This window comes from Muscardinus avellanarius (genome assembly GCF_963383645.1).
Source record: "Muscardinus avellanarius genome assembly, chromosome: 5".
NCBI classification, from domain to species: Eukaryota; Metazoa; Chordata; class Mammalia; order Rodentia; family Gliridae; genus Muscardinus; species Muscardinus avellanarius.
Window position 1 is genome coordinate 6,103,212 of NC_137790.1, and position 24,836 is coordinate 6,128,047.

At 48.6% G+C, this 24,836-nt stretch overlaps 2 protein-coding genes across 2 annotated transcripts; one reads left to right on the forward strand and one right to left on the reverse strand.

The window, feature by feature from the left end:
- Positions 1-316: 316 nt before the first annotated feature.
- Positions 317-13,152, reverse strand: GET1 (guided entry of tail-anchored proteins factor 1; the record flags this gene model as incomplete). The annotated part of the gene is made up of 5 exons (XM_080696200.1): positions 317-390; positions 1,593-1,707; positions 3,036-3,103; positions 5,504-5,669; positions 13,051-13,152. 5 exons carry the CDS (start codon positions 13,150-13,152, stop codon positions 317-319), a joined length of 525 nt encoding a protein of 174 aa, XP_080552326.1.
- A 1,804-nt stretch (positions 13,153-14,956) lies between these two features.
- LOC308263422 (enoyl-CoA delta isomerase 1, mitochondrial-like) lies at positions 14,957-15,620 on the forward strand (the record flags this gene model as incomplete). The annotated part of the gene is made up of 2 exons (XM_080696448.1): positions 14,957-14,960; positions 15,073-15,620. 2 exons carry the CDS (start codon positions 14,957-14,959, stop codon positions 15,618-15,620), a joined length of 552 nt encoding a protein of 183 aa, XP_080552574.1.
- Positions 15,621-24,836: the final 9,216 nt, after the last annotated feature.

The window sequence follows — 24,836 nt, forward strand, 5'->3', positions numbered from 1 at the left end:
ATATGAAGTCCAAGAACAAACATACTCAACCGAAAAAGCTGTCATTTTCTTTAAGTGTCAGGTTTTTAAGCTAGTGAGAGCGTGTGTTTAGAAGTCCTTCATCTGAGCCAGGCGCTAGTGATGGCGCACGCCTGGGATTCCAGAAAGTCGGGGGCTGGGGCGAGAAGACTGCAAAGCCAGCCTGGGCCACTTAGCAAACACATCTCAAAATAAAGAATACAAAGGGCTGAGGGTGCAGCTCAGTGCCAAGCACTCCTGTGTTCACTCCCCAGGACCACAAAAAAGAAAGGTGTCAGAGCTGCATTCATCTTCTTTTTCAGCTGAAAGGGTGAAGTACAATTGCCACAACTTTGTTACAAACTAAAATCCAACAGGTAATTCCAACACCACCTGAAAGTAAAGAAAGTCAACGTAAGAGAGCACACCAATACTCCTTCCCTCTTTTCTGCCTGTTATTTTCAACTTATAAGAAATTAGAAAATTCTAGTTCTTTCTGACCAGTGCTGGGCAAAGACTAAGTCCATGGGTTCAAGTGCGTCAAACTCTGTAGATCCACAAGACTATGCTGTTTACTGGGCAGGAATTACACTGAACAATACAAACTGGCTTGAATTTCCCTTTCCTGCCAGAGAGATGTGTGACCGTGAACCACAGCAATAGACTGTCAGAATGCCCTGTAGGACAATTTCACGACCAAAAGATCACGGTTCGCGGACAGCCTCAGCTACTTAGTGAGGCCCTCCGCAACTTAGTGAGACCCTATTTCAAAAATAAAGAATAAAAAATAGGGCTGGGGGTGTGTAGCCTGGAGATAGAAAGTCCCTGGATTCCATCCCCAGTAATGCAAAAATAAATAAATAAATAAATAAATAAATAAATAAACAAACAAACAAACTAAAAAAATAGGACTGGGGGTATAAAATCCCCCTGGGGCCCATCCCCAGTACCACAAAAAAGAAAATAAAAGTGTGTGCATATATATGTGTGTCTATGTGTGGGTGTGTGCGTGTGTGCATGCACGCATGCTGCTGAGGATTAAACACAGGGGCATTCTACCTCCAACCTATAACCCCAGCCCTCTATCTCTTATTTGGAGACAAGGTCTAGTGAAAGCCTCACCAAGTGGCTGAGGGCCTTAAGTTGCTGAGGGTGGCTTCCAACCTGCAATACTCCTGTCTCAGCCTCCCAAGTACCAGGATCACAGGTGTGCACCACGGCTCCTAGCCAAGTATGGGGTTTTTGTTACTGTTCCTATATTTCTAATCACTCTACAATAACGTGTACTACTTTTAATATCCAAAGGAGGTTACCTTTCAAAAATAAAAGTATGGCCAGCAGCAGCAGGTCTGCGGCAAAGCCACACACAGCAAGGGTTGGGAAGTCGCCCGGGGAGCTGGGGGTGGTGAGGGGCGATGAGAGCGGGGCTGCTGTGCCCCTGGAGTCAGCGGCTGCTCTAGACCTCGGTGGCTCCACAGCAGCAAGGCCGCGCCACACAGAAGAGCAGGCTGAATGCAGGACAGGGTGTCAGCAATCCAACCCTCCACCACCTGCCTCTATGCAAGCTGTCACTGAAGCTTCCAGAAGATTCTGACCTGCTACTCGAGTAGGAAAGGCCACCAGGCGGTCCAGCGGAGTTATCCACTTACTGGGCACGACAGCCACGGGGACAGAGTAGTACTTCCAAATGAGTGAGATCATCAAGGCAGCCTGGAAAGACACCCGGCGGGCGAGGATGCGACAGGAGCGCTCCACTGACCACCAAGGCTCGACTCAGCTGCAAATGGCCACTGCTGAGGCCCTCCCCAGGGCAATGAGACCCTCCCAAGAACGCTGAGGCCCTCCCCAGGACGCTGAGGCCCTCCCCAGGACACTGAGACCCTCCCAAGAATGCTGAGGTCCTCCCCGGGACGCCGAGGCCCTCCCCAGGACGCTGAGGCCCTCCCCAGGACACTGAGACCCTCCCAAGAATGCTGAGGCCCTCCCTGGGGCGCTGAGGCCCTCCCCGGGGCGCTGAGGCCCTCCCCGGGATGCTGAGGCCCTCCTCGGGGCGCTGAGGCCCTCCCCGGGGCGCTGAGGCCCTCCCCAGGACATCCAGCCACCGATAGCGGGGAGGGGCTGACCCGCTGCCAACGCGGGCGAGCCGTCCGCGGAGCTACTTCACCACTTAACCTCGCTGTGGACTCGGGGGGCAACCTAACCAGGCCCTCCACAGCAGGCGCTCCTGCCCGCTGCGCATCCCGGAGCAGCTGAGCTATGTGCTGCACACACCTTAGAGCCACGAAAGCAACCACCCGCACTCAAGCCGCACGCACAAGGCAGCCCCCACGCGTGGCTCTCAGCACTGCGTGCAGAGGCCCCGAAGCTCAGAGGCCGCAGGGATGGCGCTTTGCTCTGCCCCTTCTGGGCGGCGATCCCGCGGCGCTCTCGCCCCTTTGTGGCCTTGAATGCTCCTCACGCAGGCCGACCTAAAGTGGGCCCTGGGCCCGTCCCTGTGTCTGTGACACAGGCCTACCCAAAGCAAGCAATAGTGCCTCGGAACCAACTTACTTCAGTGTACCCCCAAACTTGGATTTGTGGGGTCGGACTGTGCCCTTCACCTTGGACGGACACTCAGTGTGCCGCGGGCTTGCTGGCATGAGCGACAGTAAGCAGGCCAAGCCCTCAGGCAACGACGCTGGGCCAACCAGCAAGAGACACATGAGGCTCTCCGCCTGGATGGCGAGCCGGGAGCAAGGTGCCCCAACACTGGGCTGCAGTGTCCCCGCTTCTCACCCGCCCCAGGCCCTCAGGTCGGCACCGAGGGCAGCAGCGCAGCTCTCCCAGTGAGTGGCTGCAGAGTTCAGCCACCAAGAAGTCCCCCCAACAACCAAAGCCAGGGGAAGGCTCTCTTCCAGTCTCACTTAGAAAGCCACAGGTGTCCAGCCGCACACGCTGGCGGACCCCGTGGCCCAGCAGGCTGAGCGGCAAAGCCTGGGTTCCCAGCCGCGAGGTCCCGCGGGCCGTGCTCACCAGCGCTGGTGCCCGCAGCAACTCACCTGCAGTACGTAGAAAGCCACGCTCATAAACCATTTGATCTTGGCTAGCTGAGCCGTCCGCGCTTTCACTAGAAGGAAAAATAGGACAAAAAACTATGAGTCCTGAAAATTCGAGACAGAATCTAAATACACAGAAATGCTACTTCCCCTTATAAAATATTCTCCAGTTATAAATGGGACAATCACTCAGTATATTTAGGAAATATAAATCAAGTGTGTGTTACTGGAAATTGAATGCAGAGGCATTCTACCTCCATGCTACATCCCCAGACTGATTTTATTTCTGATTTGGAAACAGTCTCACTAGGTTGCCACGAGCCTTACTAGGTTGCTGAGGCTGCGATCCTCCCATCTCAGCCTCTCAAGTACTAGGATCACAAAGCATACACCACCACGCCTGGCTGAAATTTTTTTTTTTTTTTTTCAGCACTGGGGATGGAACCCAGGGGCATTCTACCTCCAAGCAACACCCCAGCTCTACTTTTTTCTTTATTTTGAAACACGTTCTCACTGAGTTGTAGAGGGCCTCACTGAGTAGCTGAGACTGGCCACAAACCTGCAATCCTCCCGTCTCAGCCCCCCTAGAGCTGGGATTACAAGTGTGCGCCACCACACCTGGCAACAATATTTTAAATGTTGCTCACCATTTTACCTTCTCCTATTATGAGATTTGAATAGCTTTACTTTTTTTTTCTTTGCACTGTTGGGGATAGAACCTAGGGACATTCTAACTCTGAGCTACGCCCCCAGCCCTATTTTATCTTTTTTCTTTTGGTGGTACTAGGGGTGGAACCCAGAGGCTTTCTACCTCCGGGCTATACTCCCAGACCTATTTTATACTTTATTTGGAAACAGGGTCTCACTAAGTTGCTGAGAGCCTCACTAAGTAGCTGAGGCTGGCTCTGAACCTGCGCAATCCTCCTGTCTCAGCCTCCCAAGCGCGGGGATTACAAGCGTGCGCCACCACGCCCGGCCTTTATCACTATTTTGAAATGATGAGAGGCTCACTACTTGCTGAGGATGACTTTGAACCTGCAATCCTGTCTCAGCCTCCCAAGTACCTAGATTACAGGAGTACACCACCATGCCCCGCTTATAGCTTACTTTAGAAAAACCTTAAAATTATAGGAAGATCACAGGCTTGCCACCAGCCTCAGCAACTTAGTGAGGCTCTCAGCTGCTACCACATCTCTTGCAGATCTTGAGAAAGCTCGATCAGGGGATCTGCAACGGCGTAGATCCCCCATGAAGTATGTCTAGCATTCCTTTCTTCATAAAATTATTTTAGGATTATTTGGATTAATATGTATAATTGGAATTTATGTATAAACATTATAACTAAAACTGATGGGCAGCGGCTTGTGAGAGACTCAGGCAGCAAAGATCCTTTCCCAAGGAGAAAGATATTGGGCCAAATGTTAAGTTCAAACTGACCTTGGTTAGAGCCACTGTGTAGGAGTAAGTCTGAGTCAGCCTCGGGAAGTGAGACAAAGCACACTATGGTTATTTAAATGTCTGACCTCCTCGCCCTAAACTTTATAGAAAATAACTTTTTCCCATCTTTGGAAATCCTGCTTGCATGACTCTGCCTTTGCTTTTCTGCCAACAAAAAAGGTATAAAAACTGTAACAAATCCTGAATACAAGGAAGAAGGCTGAATCTATTTCGTGTGGTCATTCTTCTTTCATTTTCGACTTCGGCTTCCCCTCATCAACACACGAACCCCGACTCTGCTAGGGCTGGGCCCCGGCACTCAGCAACTTAGTAAGACCCAGTTTTTAAAATAAGGCTAGGGATATAGCTCAGAGGTATAATGCCCCTGAGTTCAATCCCCCATACCAAAAAAAGAAAAAAGAAAAGAAAAAAGTTCACCACCAAATAAGGAAAAGTAATAATTATTATTTGGTTTCCTCTAGACAATGTAAAAAAAATTGGGAGGGGGGGGGTACTGAGAATGGAACCCAGGAGCATTCTACGTCCAAGATACACCCCCAGCCCTATTTTTTATTCTTTTATTTTTAAAAAAGGTTCTCACTGAGTTGCAAAGGCCTCACTAAGTAGCTGAGGCTGTCCACAAACCGTGATCCTCCAGTCTCAGCCTCCCAAATGCTGGGATTGCAAGCACGTACTATCACACCCAGCTCAACATAAAAATTTGTGTAAACTTTTGGTGTGTGTGTGTTCCAAGGGCATTCTTCCTCCAAGCTACACTCCCAACCCTATTTTATTTTTTATTTGGGAATGGGGTCTTGTTAAGTTGCTGACGGCCTCACTAAGTTGCTAAAGCTGGCTTTGAACCTGCAATCCTCCTGTCTCAGCCTCTCAAGTCCTGGGATAAGAAGAGTGAGCTGCCACAGCTGGCTTTTTCAACACTAAGAATACCTAAGAGCCGAGCATACGTCCTCCGGGCTCGCTCAGGCCTCCTGTCGCTATCACTCTGCCCTGCAGCGCCTGGCCGGTGGCCATACCGTGAGTCTTGAGCTTGTCTGTGGTCTTGTTGATCCTCCTCTCCAGCCGGGCGTATCTGGCAAACTCATCCATCATGTTGACAGTGGAAAGCTCTTGCTTCATGCCCTGGATCTCTGCCCGCATCTGTGACTCCTGCTCTGCGTCCTTCTGCAGCACCCTGGACATCTGGCGGGTCAAAGGCTGGGATCAGGGTCTCTCCACACAAGATGAATGGGGTCCCCCAACCCCTCCCGCGTCCTGACCGACAGACATGGTGTGCTCTGACCGCCCCGTGGCCCAGCCAGCTGAGGTTTCCCTGCAGGCTGGAACCCAAGGTGGGGCTTTGGAGTGCTTGCAAGACTCAGGTCCTTACTGTGGTTAATCACGCAGAAACCAGCCAAGTGCCTTAGACCCCATGGAAGTCTGTAGCCCACCCGCTTGTGGAGACCCTACGAGCGGAGCAGCCCTTTCCTCCCCGTATCTGACGAGGGTCGCACAGTGTTCTGTACACTCCCCGAGGAATGCTGTGCACGGGGTGAGTCATCTTTGAAATGTCTTTGTAATCCTACACGCCCTATCTCCAGGGGGTTTGGCAGTCTCTTGATGGAACTCTGCTGGAGAGAGAGAGAGAGAGAGAGAGAGAGAGAGAGAGAGAAGGGGAGAGAGAGATAGAGAGAGAGGGAGAGGAGGAGAGAGGGAGAGGGAGACACAGAGAGAGAAGGCAGCACGCTTTATTTTTATTTTGAAACAGTCTTGCTAGATTGATGAGAGTCCCACTACTTGCTGAGGCTGGCCTCTAACCTGTGTCAGCCTCCCAAGTACTGAAATTACAGGTGTGCACCACCACCACCGGCTCCAGTCCTATTTTACTTTGTTTTATTGTTTTATTTTGGTTTTTTTTTGGGGGGGGGGTATGGTGCTGGGGATGGAATCCAGGGGCCTTCTACCTCCAGGCAATATTCCTAGACCTATTTTATATTTTACTTGGAAACAGGTTCTCACTAAGTTGCTGAGAGCCTCACTTAGTAGCTGAAGCTGGCTTTGAACCTGCATGATCCTCCTGTCTCAGCCTCCAAAGTACTGGGATTACAAGAGTGAGCCACCACGCCCGGCTTTATTTTTATTTTTTGACATAGGGTCTCCGTAAGTTGTGGAGGGCCTTGCTGAATTGCTGTGACTGTCCTTAAACCTGAGATCCTCCTGTCTCAGCCGTCCAAGTACTGGGATTACAAACATGTGCCACCATGCCTGATTTTTTGTTTTCAATGATGTTGGGGATTGAGCCCAGAGGCATTGTACCTCTGAGCTACACCCCAACCCTATTTTATTTCTTATTTGGAAACAGAGTCTCACCAAGTTGCTGACATTGGCCAAGAACCTACAATCCTCCTGTGTCAGCCTCCCCAGTACTGGGACCAAGGTGTGTGCCACATACTGGGACTGAGGCAGCCACGGTTGAGAACCTCACACCTCCCTCTCCAAGGTCCCACTCGGCTCTTTCAAGCAGCCCTTACCCACAGAGCCAGCTCCATGACCTCTTCCTGCTCCCTACACCACCACAAAGAAAACCCACAAGCGTCCTCCTACTTCAATCACTATTCGAACTACAGTCTCCCTTCCACAGTTATGCCCCTGGAGAGCCACAGAACAAACGTGCGCGTCCTTTACACAACTGTCCAAGTGCGACTATAAAATGGAAACCACTCCCTTCTCAGAGCTGCCCTTCAGGGGAAGGGAACACGACTTGTGCTCTTCCCGGAGCGCTCAGCCCCAGGTGAGAAGGGGCAGAGCAGGGAGGGGTGCCGGCTTCAGGGGAGCTCCTTCCCAGCCGTGTCAGGGCCTTCAGGGAGGGGCACCCTGCACCGGGAGTCAGTGCGACGCACCGCAAGATAGGGTCCCTGAGACAAGACAGGCAGACAGGGAGTCAGGCTCTAAACATGGCTGAGACAGGAGGATCAGAGGTTGAGGACAGCCTCAGCAAGGTAGCAAAACCCTGTTTCAAAGCAAAAAATAAAAAGGGCTTGGCCAGGTGTGGTGGCGCACACTTGTAATCCCCGCGCTTGGGAGGTGGAGACAGGAGGATCACGCAGGTTCGAAGCCAGCCACGCTGGCTTGAGGGACCCTGTTTCCAAATAAAAATATAAAATAGGTCTGGGAGTGTAGCCCAGAGATAGAAGGGCTTCCAGGAACCCCAGTACCACCAAAAAAAGGGTGGGTCTCAGTGTAGCTCAGACAGATGTCCCTGGTTCAATCCCCAAGACAGCAAAAGAATCTAAGCAAAATGAGAGGGACAAATACACATGACAGAAAACAGCAGCCCAGCCGGCACGGCACAAGGCCAGGCAGAGGGGAAGCAAGTGTCCACAGCGCGCAGGCCAGCAAAGGGGGCAGGAGTAGGTATGCAGTGAGGTCTCTTGCAACTCAGAGACCCTGTTTCAAAATAAAAATAGAGAAAAAAATAGAACCGGGCGTGGTGGCGCACGCTTGTAAATTTCTTTGGGAGGCTGAGACTGGAGGATCGCGGTTGGCAGACAGCCTCAGCTACTTAGTGAGGCCCGGTTTCCAAATAAAGAATAAAAAATAGGGCAGGGGTGTAGCTTGGAGGTCGAGTGCCCCTGGGTTCCATCCCCAGACCTGCAAAAAAAAAAAAAGAAAAAAGAAAAAAAAACAGGGCTAGGTGTGTAGCTCAGAGGTACAATGCCCCTGGGTTCCATACCCAGTACCTTAAAAAAAGGTTTTCAAGGACAAGCCCTGCAGGTCTCTGCTGGTGTAGGGGACCTGCAGGCAGAAGTAGCCCACCCATCCCATCACCCCATCCCTTGACAATAGCTTCTCCTGCTCTCACAGGTAAAACACATCCTGCACCCAGCTTGCCTGGGAACCTAATGAGAAAGATGACCATGGCCACCAGGTGGCGCCCGCCAACTGTCCTAGCGGGGTCAGGATCCAGACTAGAGAGAGGACCTAAGAGGGATGTCCAGGCCAGAGCAGCTGCCTCCAGCAATCTGCCTCAATCAGCCAGCAAACATGCCCAAAAGGACAGCCCTGAGCCAGGCATGGTGGCGCCTGCTTGGAATCCCAGGAGGCTGGGACAGGAGGATCGCGCAGATTCAAAACCAGCCTCAGCTACTTAGTAAGGCTCTCAGCAACTTAGAGACCCTATTTCCAAATAAAATATAAAATAAGTCTGGGAGTAGCCCAGCGGTAGAAGGCCCTTGGGCTCCATCCAGTAGATGAGCTGCAAAAAGAACCCAGCTTAGTTTCTGAGGTTTCCAGACAGATACAATGGGCAAAACCAGCAGACAACCATTCTGCAAAATCCCCTCCCGGATATCAAGAATGCCATTGCTGGAAATGGTGGCACAGCTCGTAATCCCAGGACTTAGGAGGCTGAAACAAGAGGATCACAGGTTAGTGGCCAGCCTCAGCTACTTAGTGAAGCCTTTTGCAACTTAGTGAGACCTGGTTTCAAAAGAATAAAAAAGAGGGCTGGGGGTGTAGCTTGAAGGTAGAATGCCCCTGGGTTCCACCCTTAGTACTGCAAAATAAATAAATAAATAAAACTAAACAAAACTACCATGATCCAGCAATTCCACTTGTGGACATATATCCAAAGAATTGAAAGCAGGAACTCAAACAAGATACTTGTAAACCAAACTCTAGTAGCTTCACGTACACTAGCAGGAAGGTGGAAACAAGCCCAGTGACTATCAACAGACCAATGGAGAAAATGCAGTCACACATGCGCTGGAGTATTATCCAGCCTTTAAAATGGAAATAAATTTTGACATATGCCACCACATGGATGAGCCGTGAAGACAGTACACTAAATGAAATAGGTGAGATAGAGAAACACAAACGCAGTGTGACTCCAGTTAGATTCCAAACACAATTACAGAGAGCCTGCAGAATGGTGGATGTCAGAGACGGGTGTGTGTGTGTGTGTGTGTGTGTGTGTGTTGAGGGAATGGGGAGTCGTGTAATGGATATAGAGTTATTGTGAAATGGGAAAGATAAGAGTTGTGAAGTTGCACAACAATGTGAATATACTCAATGACACAGAACCGCACAGCTAATAACTATTAAAATGACCAATTTTAGCCGGGCGTGGTGGTGCACGCTTGTAATCCCCGCACTTGGGAGGGGGAGACAGGAGGATCGTCCTGGTTCGGAGCCAGCCTCGCTGGCTTAAGAGACCATGTTTCCAGGTAAAAAAGTTAAAAAATAGGTCTGGGAGTGCAGCCGGTGGGAGTGTAGCCCGTGGGAGTGTAGGCCAGAGGTAGAAGGGCTTCCAGAAACCCCAGTACCACCAAAAAAAAAAAAAGACAAATTTCATGTGTGTCCTTTACAAAAAAAAATGAAAAAAGAAAAATATGGAAGGACTTCTGGGAAGATGGCAACGGAGAAAAGCAGGGCTTACGAGCCCTGCTGACAACCAATCTCCATTACCACAAAATCAACGCCTTTCATAGCCAGAAAACACCATCAGCAGAGAAACAAAAAATGTAATTACAAGGGACAGAGAAAAAGAAGGCTGGAAAAACGAGACACCAGAAAGAAACCAGACCGCAGTGCTGCGGCTGGAGCCGCGGCACAAAGCGGCGGGCACCATCTTCTCTTGCAGCACCAGGCCCCAGAGAGGAAGGGGACTCAGAACGGAGTTCAGAGCCACAAAGGAGATACGCCGGCCTCACAGCCGAGGACGCGGCAGCAGAACCTTACTGCCGGCGGCAGTGGCGAGTCCACTGGACGGCACCAGACCAACGCACTCAAGAGCCCACCAGGACAGCGAGCTGAAGTGAGCTGCTGCAGATCAGCCGGGAGGAAAACGGCAGATTTCTCGGCGCAGGGAGCATCTAAAGCTCCCAGGGGCTGGTCTTAGCACACCCTGCAGGGACTCAGAGTGGAGCTCAAAACCAGAGAACAAACACGCCAGCCTCACGGCCGAGGGTGTGGCAGCGGCGCCATATTGCCACCACCACTACCAGCAGCAGCAGCAGCAGCAGCAGCAGCAGCAGCAGCAGCAGAGAATTCACCGAGTCCACTACAGCTCCATCTGCGCACTCAACAACAGTGAGTCAAATTGTGGCCCCTAGAGGAGAAATCCCAGTATTGTACTCCCAGGGACTTGACCCAGTGGGAGAGTGGCGGTGGCAGAGATACCACACCATAGGAGAACACCCAACCTGGCACCCCCCCCCCATGGTCTAAAGCAGCCTCAATTGACTCCCAGAGTCTGAGACTCTGCGATACAACCCAGTAAAGGAGTAGTGGGGACCAAGATACCCCACAGACTCAAGATTCAGAGCACCTTAAGTGAAGTCGCAGTGACCCAGGGAAGAACCCAGAGAAGGCACAAACTTCCGAAATCATGGGAAAGAGGAATAACAATGGAGCAATGAATGCTCACAACCCCACAACATCAGAACCTGATAAAACAGAAATTCAGAGATTTCTAGAAGATCAAATCAGGAAAATAACTGTAAGAGGTGTTTCGAAAAGAATTCAGAGAGAGCCAAAAAGAGATAAAGGCTGCAATTAATGAAGTAAAGGCCTCAATTCAAAGTACAAACAACCAATTAGACCACATGGAGAATAGAATCTCGCTCCTAGAAGATGATCACTCCAAAAATGAACGCATAGTTTCTAATTTAGAAAAAAATATCCGACAGCAGGAATCTGACATTGAAGAAATATGGGCCCATTTTAAGAGAGCTAGGAGGATCGCGCTGGCTTATGAGACCCTGTTTCAAAATATAAAAAAATAGGTCTGGGAGTGTAGCCCGGAGGTAGAAGGGCTTCCAGGAACCCCAGTACCACCAAAAAAAAAAAACCCAAAACAAAACAACAACAAAAAAAGAGATGTTATCTTTAAGTCATCAAAAGCTTGGTATCAGACAAAGGAAACTGTTTTGTGAGATTATCATTGTTAATTTTGGATAAATTGCTATAATACTAGATGTCAACCACTAAGCCAAGCATGGGAAGGAGGAATGGGGAGGGAACGGGGTGGGGATCAGGTAGGGGCTAACTGGGCGATGTGTGCATGTATGTCTACAAAAGTATTTTTTATCCCATTATAATGTATGAATACAGTGCACCAATAAAAAATAAATAAAAAAAGAAAAATATGCGGAAGGCAGCTTTTCAAGTCTTTGTTGTTGTTGTTGTTATTAGGAATTGAGCCCAGAGCATCCTATCTGAGATATATCCCCAGCCCTTTTTTTATTTTGCTGAGGCTGGCCTCAAACATACAATCCTTTGTCTCAATCTCCTAAATATTAGAATAACAGGCGTACAGCAACACACCCAGCTTCAAGAGTCTTTTCTGCAATGCTAAGAACCTAGGACATCATCTTAAAGATAAGGTAATATAACAAAAGATTCTGAAAGGGAAGCAGAGGTTCAAAGAAAATCCTGTAAGTGAGCATGGTGGCACACACTTGTAATCCCAATACTTCGGTGAGACAGGAGGATGGCAGGGTCAAGGACAGACTCAGCAAGTGAAACTCATCAACCTCCTGAGGCTCTGTTCCCAAAAAAAAAAAAAAAAAAAAACCCCAAAAATAAAACAGGTCTGGAGTTATGTATAACTCAAGAATGCTCCTGGGTTCGATCTCTAGTGGTATCAAAAGAAAAAAAGAAAGAAAGAAAAAGACCCTCTATGTTTCAAAACAAAGACTAAGGCCCTAGAACAGAGTTTTGCACAAACAGGCATTCAACCAATCCTGGTAGAAGACATGAAGAAGCAGTTCTGGGCCGTCTTAAATACACCACCACCCCGTTATTTAAGAGAGAGAAGCAAGAAGGCTCCGTCTGGGCCAGACAGCCCTTCATTTCTGCTTGGCATAAACAGGGCACCTCCACCCGCTGTGGGCTCCTGCTGTTTCCTACACACCCCTAACCCGTACAATTTGTACAATTGCCACCAAACACCTATTCATGCTACAGTAGGCAGGAGGACAGAAGGATTAACTCTCCACCCAGAAGTTACCAGGTGGAGGACCTAGTGCAACTCTTAATGAGCGGTAAAGGCAGCACGAACACCTTCACCTCTCAGCAGCGGTGACAGTGGCACCTGGAGAGCGTTAATGCCCGGGCCTCCCTAGGACACACATCACACTGTACCGTCTCCATTCACCATCGGGGGTCCCTGCGCCCCGGGGTCACCGCTCCGGGACCTGGCACGCGGCCCGTGCTCGCCAGGCCTGCGGGAAGCCCTGCCCCCCCCCCCGGGCAGCGGGGCCTCGGATGCCCGCGCAGGGGCCGGAGTTGGCTGCAGTGCGAGGCTGGCAGGGACCCTGAGAACGCCCAGCCTGAGGCTCGCTGCCGGGAAGCGCCGCCAAGTGTGGCCAGCTGTCCCGGCGTCCCAGAAGCCAGTAAGCCGGGTTTTGGAGGTAAAACTTTGCAACTTTTCGACGCTAGGGACGATCTAAATAAAATATCGTCAATACTGAACAGGCCAACAGGGCGCTCCTGCGGCCGAGCCTCCGGCGGCCAGCTCCAGACCTCCGTCCACAGCAGACGGCGTCCCCGCCGGCCGCTGCAAGGCCAGGCAGCCACTTACGAAGGAGGAGAAGGACGGGAGGAGGATCCGCAGGACATTGCACCCAAACACGAAGCTGAGCACCAGCAGCCACGCCCAGCGGTCGGCCTCCGCCGCGCTCATCCCGGACGCTCCCGTCGGCGCCCGCACCGCTACGGAAGCTCCAAGGCGACCGCGCCGGCGGCCGCGCCTGCGCAGTGAGGGCGCGGGCCGGCAAGGCACGCCCACACGACTGCGCCTGCGCGCCGCGCCGCGGGGCGGGACCGACCCTGCCTCTGGGCTGGGCGGAGCCGGGATGTGCTGGCCCGGCCTGGCCCTCCGGGCTCCGTCGGCGTGCCAGTTCCTCTACCCGGGTGGAGCCAGCCTTCAAAACTGTGGTTGGTTACGGCCGGCCCTCTCCCATTGTTATATCTGCACACTATTTATGTAAATATTTAATTAATGCTTTCTTCGAATTGACTCAATATTGTTCCTAATTAAGTTTATGTTAAAATAAACTTTCCATAAATACAAAAAGTCACTTTACAGCCAGGTGTAGTGCCCCACGACGGTAATCCTAGTACTTGGGAAGCTGAGATAGGATCGCAGGTTCCAGGCCTCAGCCAAGTAGACTCTCAACAACCTAGCAAGACCCTGTTTCAAGGTAAAAATAAAAGGGCTGAGGGTGTAGCTAGGGGGCAGAATGCCCTGGGTTTAATCCTCAGTACCAAAAAAAAAACTTTCCATAAAGACAAAATAAAACATTCTAAAGCTAGGTGTGGGGACACACACCTGTAATCCCAGTTCTTGGGAGGCTGAGACTGAAGGATCCGAGGTTTGTGGCCAGCCTCAGCAACTTAGGCACTTTGCAACTTAGACCGTTTCAAAATCAAACTAAAATAATGCTAACAATAGCGATGGGGCAATCCTTGGTACCGCACACATACAAAAAACTTACAGCATCAGGTAACGAAAGTGCTTTTGTGTGTGTGCGTGGTAATGAGCATTAACCTCAGGAGTGGTCTACCTCTAAGAAGCCATACTCCCAGCCTAGGTTTTTATTATTATTATTATTATTATTATTATTATTATTATTATGTGGTACTGGGGTTCCTGGAAACCTTCTACCTCCGGGCTACGCTCCCAGACTTTTTTTTTTTTAAACAGGGTCTCTTTTTTTTTTTTTTTTTTTTTTTTTGGTGGTACTGGGGTTCCTGGAAGCCCTTCTACCTCCGGGCTACACTCCCAGACCTATTTTTACATTTTTATTTGGAAACAGGGTCTCCTAAGCCAGCGCGCGGGGCTAGCTTCGAACCTGCGCGATCCTCCTGTTTCTGCCTCCCAAGCGCGGGGATTACAAGCGTGCGCCACCACGCCCGGCAAAACAGGGTCTCTTAAGCCAGCGCAGCTGGCTTCGAACCTGCCGGATCCTCCTGTCTCACCTCCCAAGCGCGGGGATTGCGTGCGCCACCACGCCCAGCGTTTATGTTTCATTTTGAAACAGGGTCTCACAAAGTTACAGAAGCTGGTCTCAAACTTATTACCCTCCTGCCTAAGCCTCCCAAGTATTGGAATTACAGGTGTGCGCCAATATGGCCAGCTTTTAAAAAACACTTTTTAAGTACCTATTATATGTGCAATGTCTTCAATTTGGATTTCAAAGCCACACTCTAAACAAGATACAAAACTGCATATCTGAAAAATAAGTTTATTAATCAGAGGACACTGTTTAGGGACTGGGGAGGTAGCTCAGTGGTAGCAGCTTGCTACTACCCTATTCATGCTACAGTAGGCATGAATGCCCTGGGTTCGACCTCCAGCACTAAAAAAATAAATCATATATACAGGTGCACACACACGCTTACAATCAGATCAGCCTGGAATAAAAAACTAAATGTAAATGAAGATTAGGTTTTAGAGCAAGTCAAGAACAACTCACTTGTGGATAATGGGTAAATTAAACATGTTTAGCTGCCTTTTCTGCTGTGGCTGTGAGCCTTCGGTGAGGTGGGGGAGGTAAACAAAAAGGTGAGAGACCAGCGGCCACCAGGAACTCCCCACCAGCCCACGAGACAATTCAAACCGAGTACTGGACGGCCGTGCAGGAGATACGGCTGAGGCTCTACCAGTCCAGCCTGGTGCTGACTGCCGCCATCAACAGAGCCGCACCGGCCAGGGGCTGTGTGATATCCTTCTGCTGCACCTACCGGGTTCTCGCTGACATCCCCACGTATGTCATAGAACTGAAGGAGACCCTGCTGGGCAGCATCACCCCTTTCTGGCTCAAGGACACCATGGTGAACACCATCGGGCACCGCGCCACAGAGCGCGCCCTGCAGCTGGGGATGCTCTTCCCTCCCGCACAGGCCCTCCAGGTGGGCCTGGTGGACCAGGTGGTGCCTGAGGACAAGGTGCAGAGCACAGTGCTGTCCATGATGAGCCAGTGGACGGCCATTCCAGACCATGCTCAGCAGCTGACTAAGAACATGATGCGAAAGGCCACAGTGGACCTCCTGGTCAAACAGCGTGAGGCCGACATCCAGCACTTCGTCAGCTCCATCCAGAAGTCCTTACAGGTGCACTTAGAAAAACTCAAACAGAAGAAAGGCTGAGCCAGGCGCCATGCAGGCCTTCAGCCGCAGGTGCCCTCTGGGGCCCGTGGGCCCCATGGGGATTTTTTTTTTTTTTTTTTTGGTGGTACTGGGGGTGGAACCCAGAGGCTTTCTACCTCCGGGCTATACTCCCAGACCCATTTTATATTTTATTTGGAAACGGGGTCTCACTGAGTTGCTGAGAGCCTCACTAAGTAGCTGAGGCTGGCTTCAAACCCGTGCGATCCTCCTGTCTCCGCCTCCCAAGCGCGGGGATTACAAGCGTGCGCCACCACGCCCGGCTCCCATGGGGATTTTAAACAAGGTATTTTTCAACTTTGAAAAAAAATTAGGATCAAAATTGGTCAAAAGCAGCTGGGCGTGGTGGTGCATGCTTGTAATCCCAGTACTTGGGAGACTTAGACCGTAGGATCTAAGGTTCTAGGCCAGCTTCAGCTGCATAGTGAGGCCCTGAACAACTTAGTGAGACCCTGTTTCAAAATAAAGAACAAAAAATTAGGGCTAGGGGTATAGCTCATAGGTAGAATGCCCCTGAGTTCAATCTTTAGTACCGGAAAAAAATATTGGTTAAAAGCCATTGGTTTCCCCAAATCTAATTCTGACCAATCATAAAAGAACAGATGGGAAGCCTCAGTAAAGTTTAATAGCCCACCTCCCAAGAGCTCCGAGGTCACTTTCTTTCCTGCCCCTCCCCTTGTGTGGGGGATTGCTTTGTCCTCTCTTTCCCTGACTTAAACTTTCATATTTCTATACCCTTCAGTAGTTCTTTGACTTCAGTTGTAGAAATCCACTGGACAAGAACCCTGAAAGAGGAGACGCCCCCATGTCAGTTGGATTCTAAGAGCCCATTCCCACTCAAAATAATGCAGGCTGTAGTTCTACAAATTTCTGTTTCAAGAAAACTTGAGACTAGAGGATCGCGGTTCACGGACAGCCTCAGCTACTTAATGAGACCCTGTTTCAAAATAAAGAAGAAAAAACAGGGCAGGGGGTGTAGCTCAGAGAATGCCCCCGGGTTCCATCCCCAGACCCACAAAAAAAAAAAAAAGAATAAAAGAAAACTTCAGCTGGCATGGTGGTAAATGCCGGGAATACCAGTACTTGGGAGGCTGAGCCGTAAGACTGGAGGTTCAGCCTCAGTAATTTAGCGAGACTCTCAGCTACCTAGTGAGACCCTGTTTTATTTTTTATTTTTATTTATTTTTTAATTGGTGCATTGTAATCATATATCACATTGGAATACAAGACTTGAGAGGATATACAAGCACACATCATCCAATTAGCCCTCATCCAGCCCCCATCCCATTTCCTCCCCCTCCCTCGATCCCATGCTTATTTGGTGATTAACTTTGATACATTTGTTTATGTACCTCCTGCGTTTTAAAGAGGCTCCGTCCTCCCCTATTCCATACCATCTGATTGGTCACCTTAGTTGCTTCACTATAGGGTCCTTTCTATAGCTCGACCTCTTCCTGTTGCCCCTTTCCTCCTAGTTATTGCTGATTAGGGGAAGCATCTGTTTTTTATTTTCTGCGATATTTCTCTGTGCATGCCGTGTTGCAAGTACCCATCCCACTCTTGACGGCCCCAGTAGTGGCCTGGCTACCCGGTGGACTGATCCAGACCTCCCTGGCTCAAGCAGCGGCTTTGCCTCATGGGAGGCCCCGATTCTGGGTGAGACCCTGTTTTAAAACAAAAAATTAAGCCAGGCGTGGTGGCGCACACTTGTAATCCCAGTACTTGAGAGACAGGAGGATCGCAGGCTCATGGCCAGCCTCAGCTACTTAGTGAGACTCTCCAAAACTTAGTGAGACCCTGTTTTGAAATGAATAAAAATAGGACTGGGAATGTAGCTTCAGCATAGAATGCCCCTGAGATCCATCCTCAGTACTGAAAAAAAAAATTAGCTGGACATAGTGATACATGCTTGTAATCCTAGTCCTTGGGAGGCTGAGACAGGAGGACCACCGGTTAGCAGCCGGCCTCAGCAACTTAGGCCCTCTGCAACTTAGTGAGATCCTGTTTCCAAATAAGAAATAACATCAGGTTGGAAGTATATCTTGGAGGTAGAATGCCTCTGGGTTCAAGACCATTTCAAAAAATAAATAACTGCTGAGCGTGGTGGTGCAGCTTGTAATCCCAGCATATGGGAGGCTGAGACAGGAGGACTGTGCTTCACAGCTACATAGTGAGGCCCTCTGAGGTAGAGTGAGATCTTGTTTTAAAATAAAGAATAAAAAATAGGGCTGGGGGTGCAGCATGGAGGTAGAATGCCCCTAGGTTCCACCCCCAGTAATGCAAAAAATAATAATAATTTAATTAAAATTTTAAAAAATAGCCGGTGGCGTGGTGGCACACACTTTTAATCTCAGCATTCAGGAGGCTGAAACCGGAGGATCCCGGTTTGCGGACAGCCTCAACTACTTAGGCCCTCCGCAACTTAGTGAGACCCTGTTTCAAAATAAAGAATAAAAATAGGGCAGGGGATGTGGCTCGGAGGTCAAATGCCCCTGGGTTCCATCCCCAGACTCGCAAAAAAAATAAATAAATAAATAAAAATAAAAATAAAAAATATGGCTGGCAGTGTATCTTGGAAGTAGAATAAAAGGGGGATAGATGTGGCCCACAACTAAGCCGTAGCAGTGAGTGAATTCTTTCTGTGAATTCCTGTGTTGGCTGGCAGATGACTGCTGAGCTGATTAGCAAAGGGCCAGAGCCTGCTCTCCTCCATAACCACCCCTCCGGCAGAGTCCAGCTGCAGCCAGGCTCTGAGCTCAGGAGATCATCCTGAGAAGGGTGTGAGGGGCTCCCAGAGTGGGAAGAGAGGCTCCGCTCGAGGCTGGGGGCCTCGGCTTACCTGAGGGAAGGAATTTGAGCGTGCACCAGAGACACAGGCTGTCAGTTCTGTCTCGTTCTTCTGTTCTCTTTTCTCTCAGCTCAAATATTATTATTTTTTTTTTTTTTGGTACTGGGGGTAGAACCCAGGGACATTCTACCCCCGAGGTATACCACCAGCCCTATTTTTTATTCTTTATTTTGAAACAGGGTCTCACTGAGTTGCAAAGGGCCTCACTAATAACAGCTGAGGCTGGCTGCAAACCACGATCCTCCTGTCTTGGCCTCCTGAATGCTGGGATTATAGGCGTGCACCACCATGCCCGGCTCAAATATTTCTTTCTTACTGTTGACTTGGACTTAATTTGTTCTTTTTTTTTCTGGTTCCCTAATATGTAAAGTTGGATCTTTCTTTTTTCTTAATGTAGGCATTTATTGCAATCCGTGTTCCTCTTAGAACAACTATGACAGCATCCCATGAGTTGCGGTGTGCTGGGTTACCATCTTCATTGGTCTTAAGCTATCTTTTGGTTGGGGGCTGGGATGTAGCTCAGTGATAAAGCACTTGCCTTGCAAGTACAATGCCCTGGGATTGATGTCCAGTACAAAAAAAGAAAGAAAGAAAGAAAGAAAGAGAGAAAGAAAGAAAGAAAACCTTTGGCTTATTTTTTTAATTCCTTTTTTTTTTTTTTTTTTTTTTTTTTGCGGTACTGGGAATGAAACCCAGGTGCATTCTACCTCCGAGCTACACCCCCAGCCCTAGTTTTAATTTTTCATTTTGAGATAGAGTCTTACTAGTTGCAAAGAGCCTCACTAAGTAGCTGAGGCTGTCCGCGAACTGCAACACCACGGCCAGCTCCTTCTGTACTCTTGTGATTTATTGGCTGCTCAGGAACGTGTTGCTGAATTATCACACACATGGGAGTTTTCCAGCTTTCTTCCTACTGATTTTTACTTTTATCCCATTTTATTTGGAAAAGATAGTTGAAATTATTTCAGTCTTAAATTGCTATGACAGTCTTACATTGCTTAAATTGTGTCTTGTGGACCTATACATAATTCCTGGAGAATGTTCTATGTGTTCTGTGCTCAGGTTGGGTGGAATGTTCTGTGTGTGTCTGTTTGGTCCACCGGTCTAGAGTGTTCAAGTCTCATGCTTCTGGGGTGTGTGTGTGTGTGTGTTGGTACTGGGGCTTGAACCTAGGGGCTCTCTACCTCTGAGCTACATCCACAGCCCTGCTTTATTATTGTTATTATTACTATTATTATTATTACTGTTATTATTATTATTATTTTGCAGTACTGGGGATTGAACCTAGAGGCATTCTACCTCTGAGCTACACTGCCAGCCCAATTTTTTATTCTTTATTTTGAAACAGGGTTTCACTGAGTTGCAGAGGGCCTAAGGAGCTGAGGCTGCCTGCGAACCAGGATTCTCCTGTCTCAGCCTCCCAAATGCTGAGATTCCAAGTGTGTGCCCCCATGCCCGGCTTTTTTTTTTTTTTTTTTTTTTTGCAGGGTGGAATCAGGGGCATTCAACCTCCAAGTTACAACCTCTACCCTATTTTTTATTCTTTATTTTTGAAACAGGGTCTTACTAAGTTGTAGAGGGCCTAAGTAACTGAGGTTGTCTGTGAACCGTGATCCTCCGGTTTTAGCCTCCTGAATGCTGGGATTACAAGCGTGCACCACCACGCCCAGCTTATTCTTTATTTTGAAACAGGGTCTCAATAAATTGCAGAGGCCTCACTAAGTAGCTGAGGCTGGCCTAGAACCTGAGCTCCTGCTGTCACAGCCTCCCAAGTACTGGGGTCACAAGTGTGCGTGAACATGCCCTGCTTTTATTTATTTTATTTTGAAACAGGGTCTCCTAAGTTCAGAGGGTCTTGCAAAATTGCTGAGACGGTCCTTAAACCTGTGATCCTAGCTGGGTGTGGTGGTACACATTTGTAATCCCAGTACTTGGGAGACAGGAGGATCGCAGGTTCGCAGCCTGTCTCAGCTACTTAGTGAGGCCTTCTGCAACTTAGTGAGACCCTGTTTCAAAATAAATAAAAAATAGGACTGGGAGCCAGGCATGGTGGCGCACGCTTGTAATCCCCGCATTTGGGAGGCTGAGACAGGAGGATCACACGGGTTCCAAGCCAGCCTCAGCTACTTAGTGAGGCTTTCAGCAACTTAGTGAGACCCTGTTTCCAAATAAAATATAAAAGAGGTCTGGGGGTATAGTCCAGAGGTAGAAAGCCTCTGGGTTCCACCCCCAGTACCACCAAAAAAGAAAAAAAAAAAAAAAAATAGAACTGGCAGCCAGGCATGGTGGCACATGCTTGTAATCCCAGTATTCAGGAGGCTGAGACAGGAGGATGGAGGTTTGCGGACACCCTCAGATACTTAGTGAGGCCCTCTGCAACTTATTTAGACCCCGTTTCAAATGAAAAAGAATAAAAAATAGGGCAGGGGGTGTAGCTCTGAGGTTGAATGTCCCTGGGTTCCATCCACAGCCCCCCCCCAAAAAAAAAGGGCTAAGGGCGTAGCTCAGAGGTAAAATGCCCCTAGGTTCAATTACCAGTACCAAAAAAATAAAAATTAAAAAACTGTGATCCTCCTGTCTCAGCTCTGAAGTACTGGGATTACAGGCGTGCACCCCGATCTAATGCGTACTGAACTTCCTATTATTATATTAGTATTATTTTCCCCTTCAATTCAGTTTTGTATATTTAGATGCATATTTAAGGGCTTTATATATTTAAGTGCGCTGATGTTGGGCACATATACGCTGTGTCATCCTCTTGATGAAGTAACAGCTTATCATTGTAAAATGACCTTTTTTCCTTGTGATATTTTTTACTTGAAGCCTGTTTATCTTCTTTTCTTTTTTTTTCTTTTGGTGATACTGAAGATTGCACCCAGGGCATTCTACCTCCAAGCTATACCCTCAGCCCTATTTTTATTTTGAAATAGGTTCCCACTGAGTTGCAGATGGCCTAAGTTGCTGAGGCTGGATGCAAATCTGAAATCCACCTGCTCAGCCTCCCAAGTACTGGACTACAAGCGTGTGCCATCATGCCTGGCCTGTTTTACCTAATATGACCACCCATGCTGTCTTCGGGTTACTGTTGCACAGAATATCTTTTTCCATTCCTTTCATCCTCAATCTCAGGTAAAGTGAGTAACTTGTAGGTATTTTGATTACAGAATGAAATCTATTTTCATTTAAATTATTGCTATATAAAGACGTGTGTGTGCGCGCGCACATGCGCAGTACTAGGGATGGAACCCAGGGGCGTTCTACCTCTGAGCTATACCTCCATCCCTATTTTTTTCCCTCCTGTGGTACTAGGGCTATACCTCCAAACCTATTGTATATTTTATTTGGAAACAGGGTCTCACTAAGCTACTAAAGCTGGCTTTGATACCTGCGACCCTCCTGTCTCAGCCTCCCAAGTACTGGGATTATAAGGCGTGTGCTATGACGTCTGACTCCAGCCCTATTTTTTATTTTGAAACAGGATCTTGCTAGGTTCCTGAGAGTTTCACTACTTGCTGAAGCTAGCCTCAAACCGAGGATCCTCCTGTCTCAGCCTCCAGAGTTCTGGGATTATAGGAATGCACCACCATACCAGGCTCTTATTTTTGTTTTGAAATAAGAGTCTGCTAGGTGCCTGAGGGCCTCACTGAGTTGCTGAGGCTGTTCTCAAACCTGTGATCCTCCTGTCTCAGTCCCCCACGAGTACTGGGATTACAGATGTGTGCCCCACACCCAGCTCATGACAGATGTACTAACAGTGCCCTTCTGTTAACTGTTTTCTGTTTGGTAGTTCCTTTCTTCCTCTCTCTCTGTCATCCTTGGTTATGTTCCCTCCCTTTATATTTATTTACCTCCTACAAAGGTTTTATATTCCCATAATGCTCCTATAAAACACAGTCATAAATCTAAGCGAGAGCTCAATTTCAGGTGCATGTAAAACCTACGGTTGTACATCTGTCCTCATGCACACATTCATGTCACTGCTATCACAACTTACATCTTTTCTATTATGTATTTATTAACAATTTTGGAGCTATAATTTTTTATTTATTTTTTTGTGGTGCTGGGGATCAAACCCAGAGCATTCTACCTCTGAGCTACCCCTCCCCCCAGCAGCCCTATTATATTAATTATTTATTTATTCATTTATTTTGTAATACTGGGGATGGAACCCAGGGATATTCTACCTCTGAGCTACATCCCAGCCCTATTTTTTATTCTTTATTTTGAAACAGGGTCTCACTGAGTTGCAAAGGGCCTCACTAAGTAGCTGAGGCTGTCCGTGAACCACGATCCTCCAGTCTCAGCCTCCCAAATGCTGGGATTACAAGCGTGAGCCACTATGCCTGGCTTTATTTTTATTTTTATTTTTGGTGGTACTGGGGGTGGAACCCAGAGGCTTTCTACCTCCGGGCTATACTCCCAGACCTTTTTTATATTTTATTTGGAAACAGGGTCTCACTAAGTTGCTGAGAGCCTCACTAAGTTGCTGAGAGCCTCACTAAGTAGCTGAGGCTCACTTCGAACCCATGCGATCCTCCTGTCTCCACCTCCCAAGCGCGGGGATTACAAGCGTGCACCACCACGCCCGGCTCTGGCTTTATTTTTTATTTACAGAGTCTAAGTTGCTGAGAGCCTTGCTAAATTGCTAACGCTGACCTCGGACATGTAATCCTCTTGTTTTAGCCTCCCAAGTACTAGGATTATAAGCTCGTGCCACCATGCGTAGCTTTTGAATTATTTTTTGTTTCATTTATTGAATTAAATGCTAATATGATACAGTGAGTACTTATCATTATATTAATATAATGGTCAAGTACTTATATTGTTCTTGTAATGTTTATAATAAAGTTAAAAGTGACTTATACCCCACAACTACAGAACTAGCGTACTTTGAATTTGACCATGTGCTTACCTTTGCTGGTGAGTTTTCTCCTTCAAGCGGGTTTCTTTGTTGCTAATCGCTTTCATTTTACACAGCCGCTTGACACAGCTTTGGAAGCTGTGTCTGCCACGCAGCTGCTCAGGTGTGAAGGCCAGGAGCAGTACCCTGCACACATCACCCACTGTTCCGGCCTGCCAGTCTTCTGCTGAGGAATCCACTCCTGTCATGGCAGTTCTCTTGTGACGCTCCCCTTGCCGTCCTCTACACGCGCTGTGTTGGACTTCTGACAACATGGTCACATGTCCCGGTGAAGAGATCTCTTCATAATATGCAGAGCGTTTCGAGCGTCACAGAGCTGAGTGTTTACGTCTATATACTTCAGAGTTTTGTTATTTTTTTACTAAGTAAACTCTTTTCTCTTTCTCTGCTCTTTTTAGAATTCCTAAGGGACTTCCGGGAAGATGGCGACCGAGAAAAGCGGGGCTTAAGAGTCCCGCTAACAACCAATCTCCATTACCACAAAAAGAGCGCCTTTCATAGCCAGAAAACACCATCACCAGAAAAACAAAAAAACCACCAGGCTCCAGAGAGAAAGCGGACTGAGAACAGAGCTCAGGGCCACAGAGGAGACACACGCGCCCGAGGACGCGGCAGCAGTGCCATTCTGCCGGCGGCAGCGGCGAACTCAGCGGACGGCTACAGCAAGCCGAGGTGAGCCGATGCGGAACAGCCAGGCGGGATCTTTCGGCGCAGACAGCATTTAAAGCTCCCAGTGGCTGAGCTCAGCACACGCTGCAGGGATTCAGAGTGGAAATCAAAACCAGAGAAGAAAAAATACGCCAGCCTCATGGCCGAGGGCATGGCAGAGGCGCCATATTGCCACCGGCGGCGGCAGCAGCAGTGAATTCACCGAGTCCAGTACAGCTACATCTGCGTACTCAAGAACAGTGAGTCAAATTGCGGGCCACAGAGGAGAAATCGCAGTATTGGGCCTCCTGGGACTTGACCCAGTGAGGGAGTGGTGGTGGCAGAGATATCACACCATAGGAGAACGTGCAACCTGGCACCCCCCATAGTTTAAAGCAGCCTCTATCGACTCCCTGGGTCGGAGACTCTGTGATACAACCCAGTAAAGGAGTAGTGGGGTCTGAGATAATACAGACTCGAGATCCAGAGCACCTTAAGTGAAGCCATAGTGACCCAAGGGAAGAACCCAGAGAAGGCACAAACCTCCGAAATCATGGGAAAGAGGAATAACACTGAAGTAATGAATGTGCACAACCCCACAACATCAGAACCTGATAAAACAGAAAATCAGAGATTTCTAGAAGATCAAATCAGGAAAATAACTGTAGAAATAATAGAGGTGCTTCGAAAAGAACTCAGAGAGAGCCAAAAAGAGATAAAGGATGCAATTAATGAAGTAAAGGCCTCAATTCAAAGCACAAACAACCGATTAGACCACATG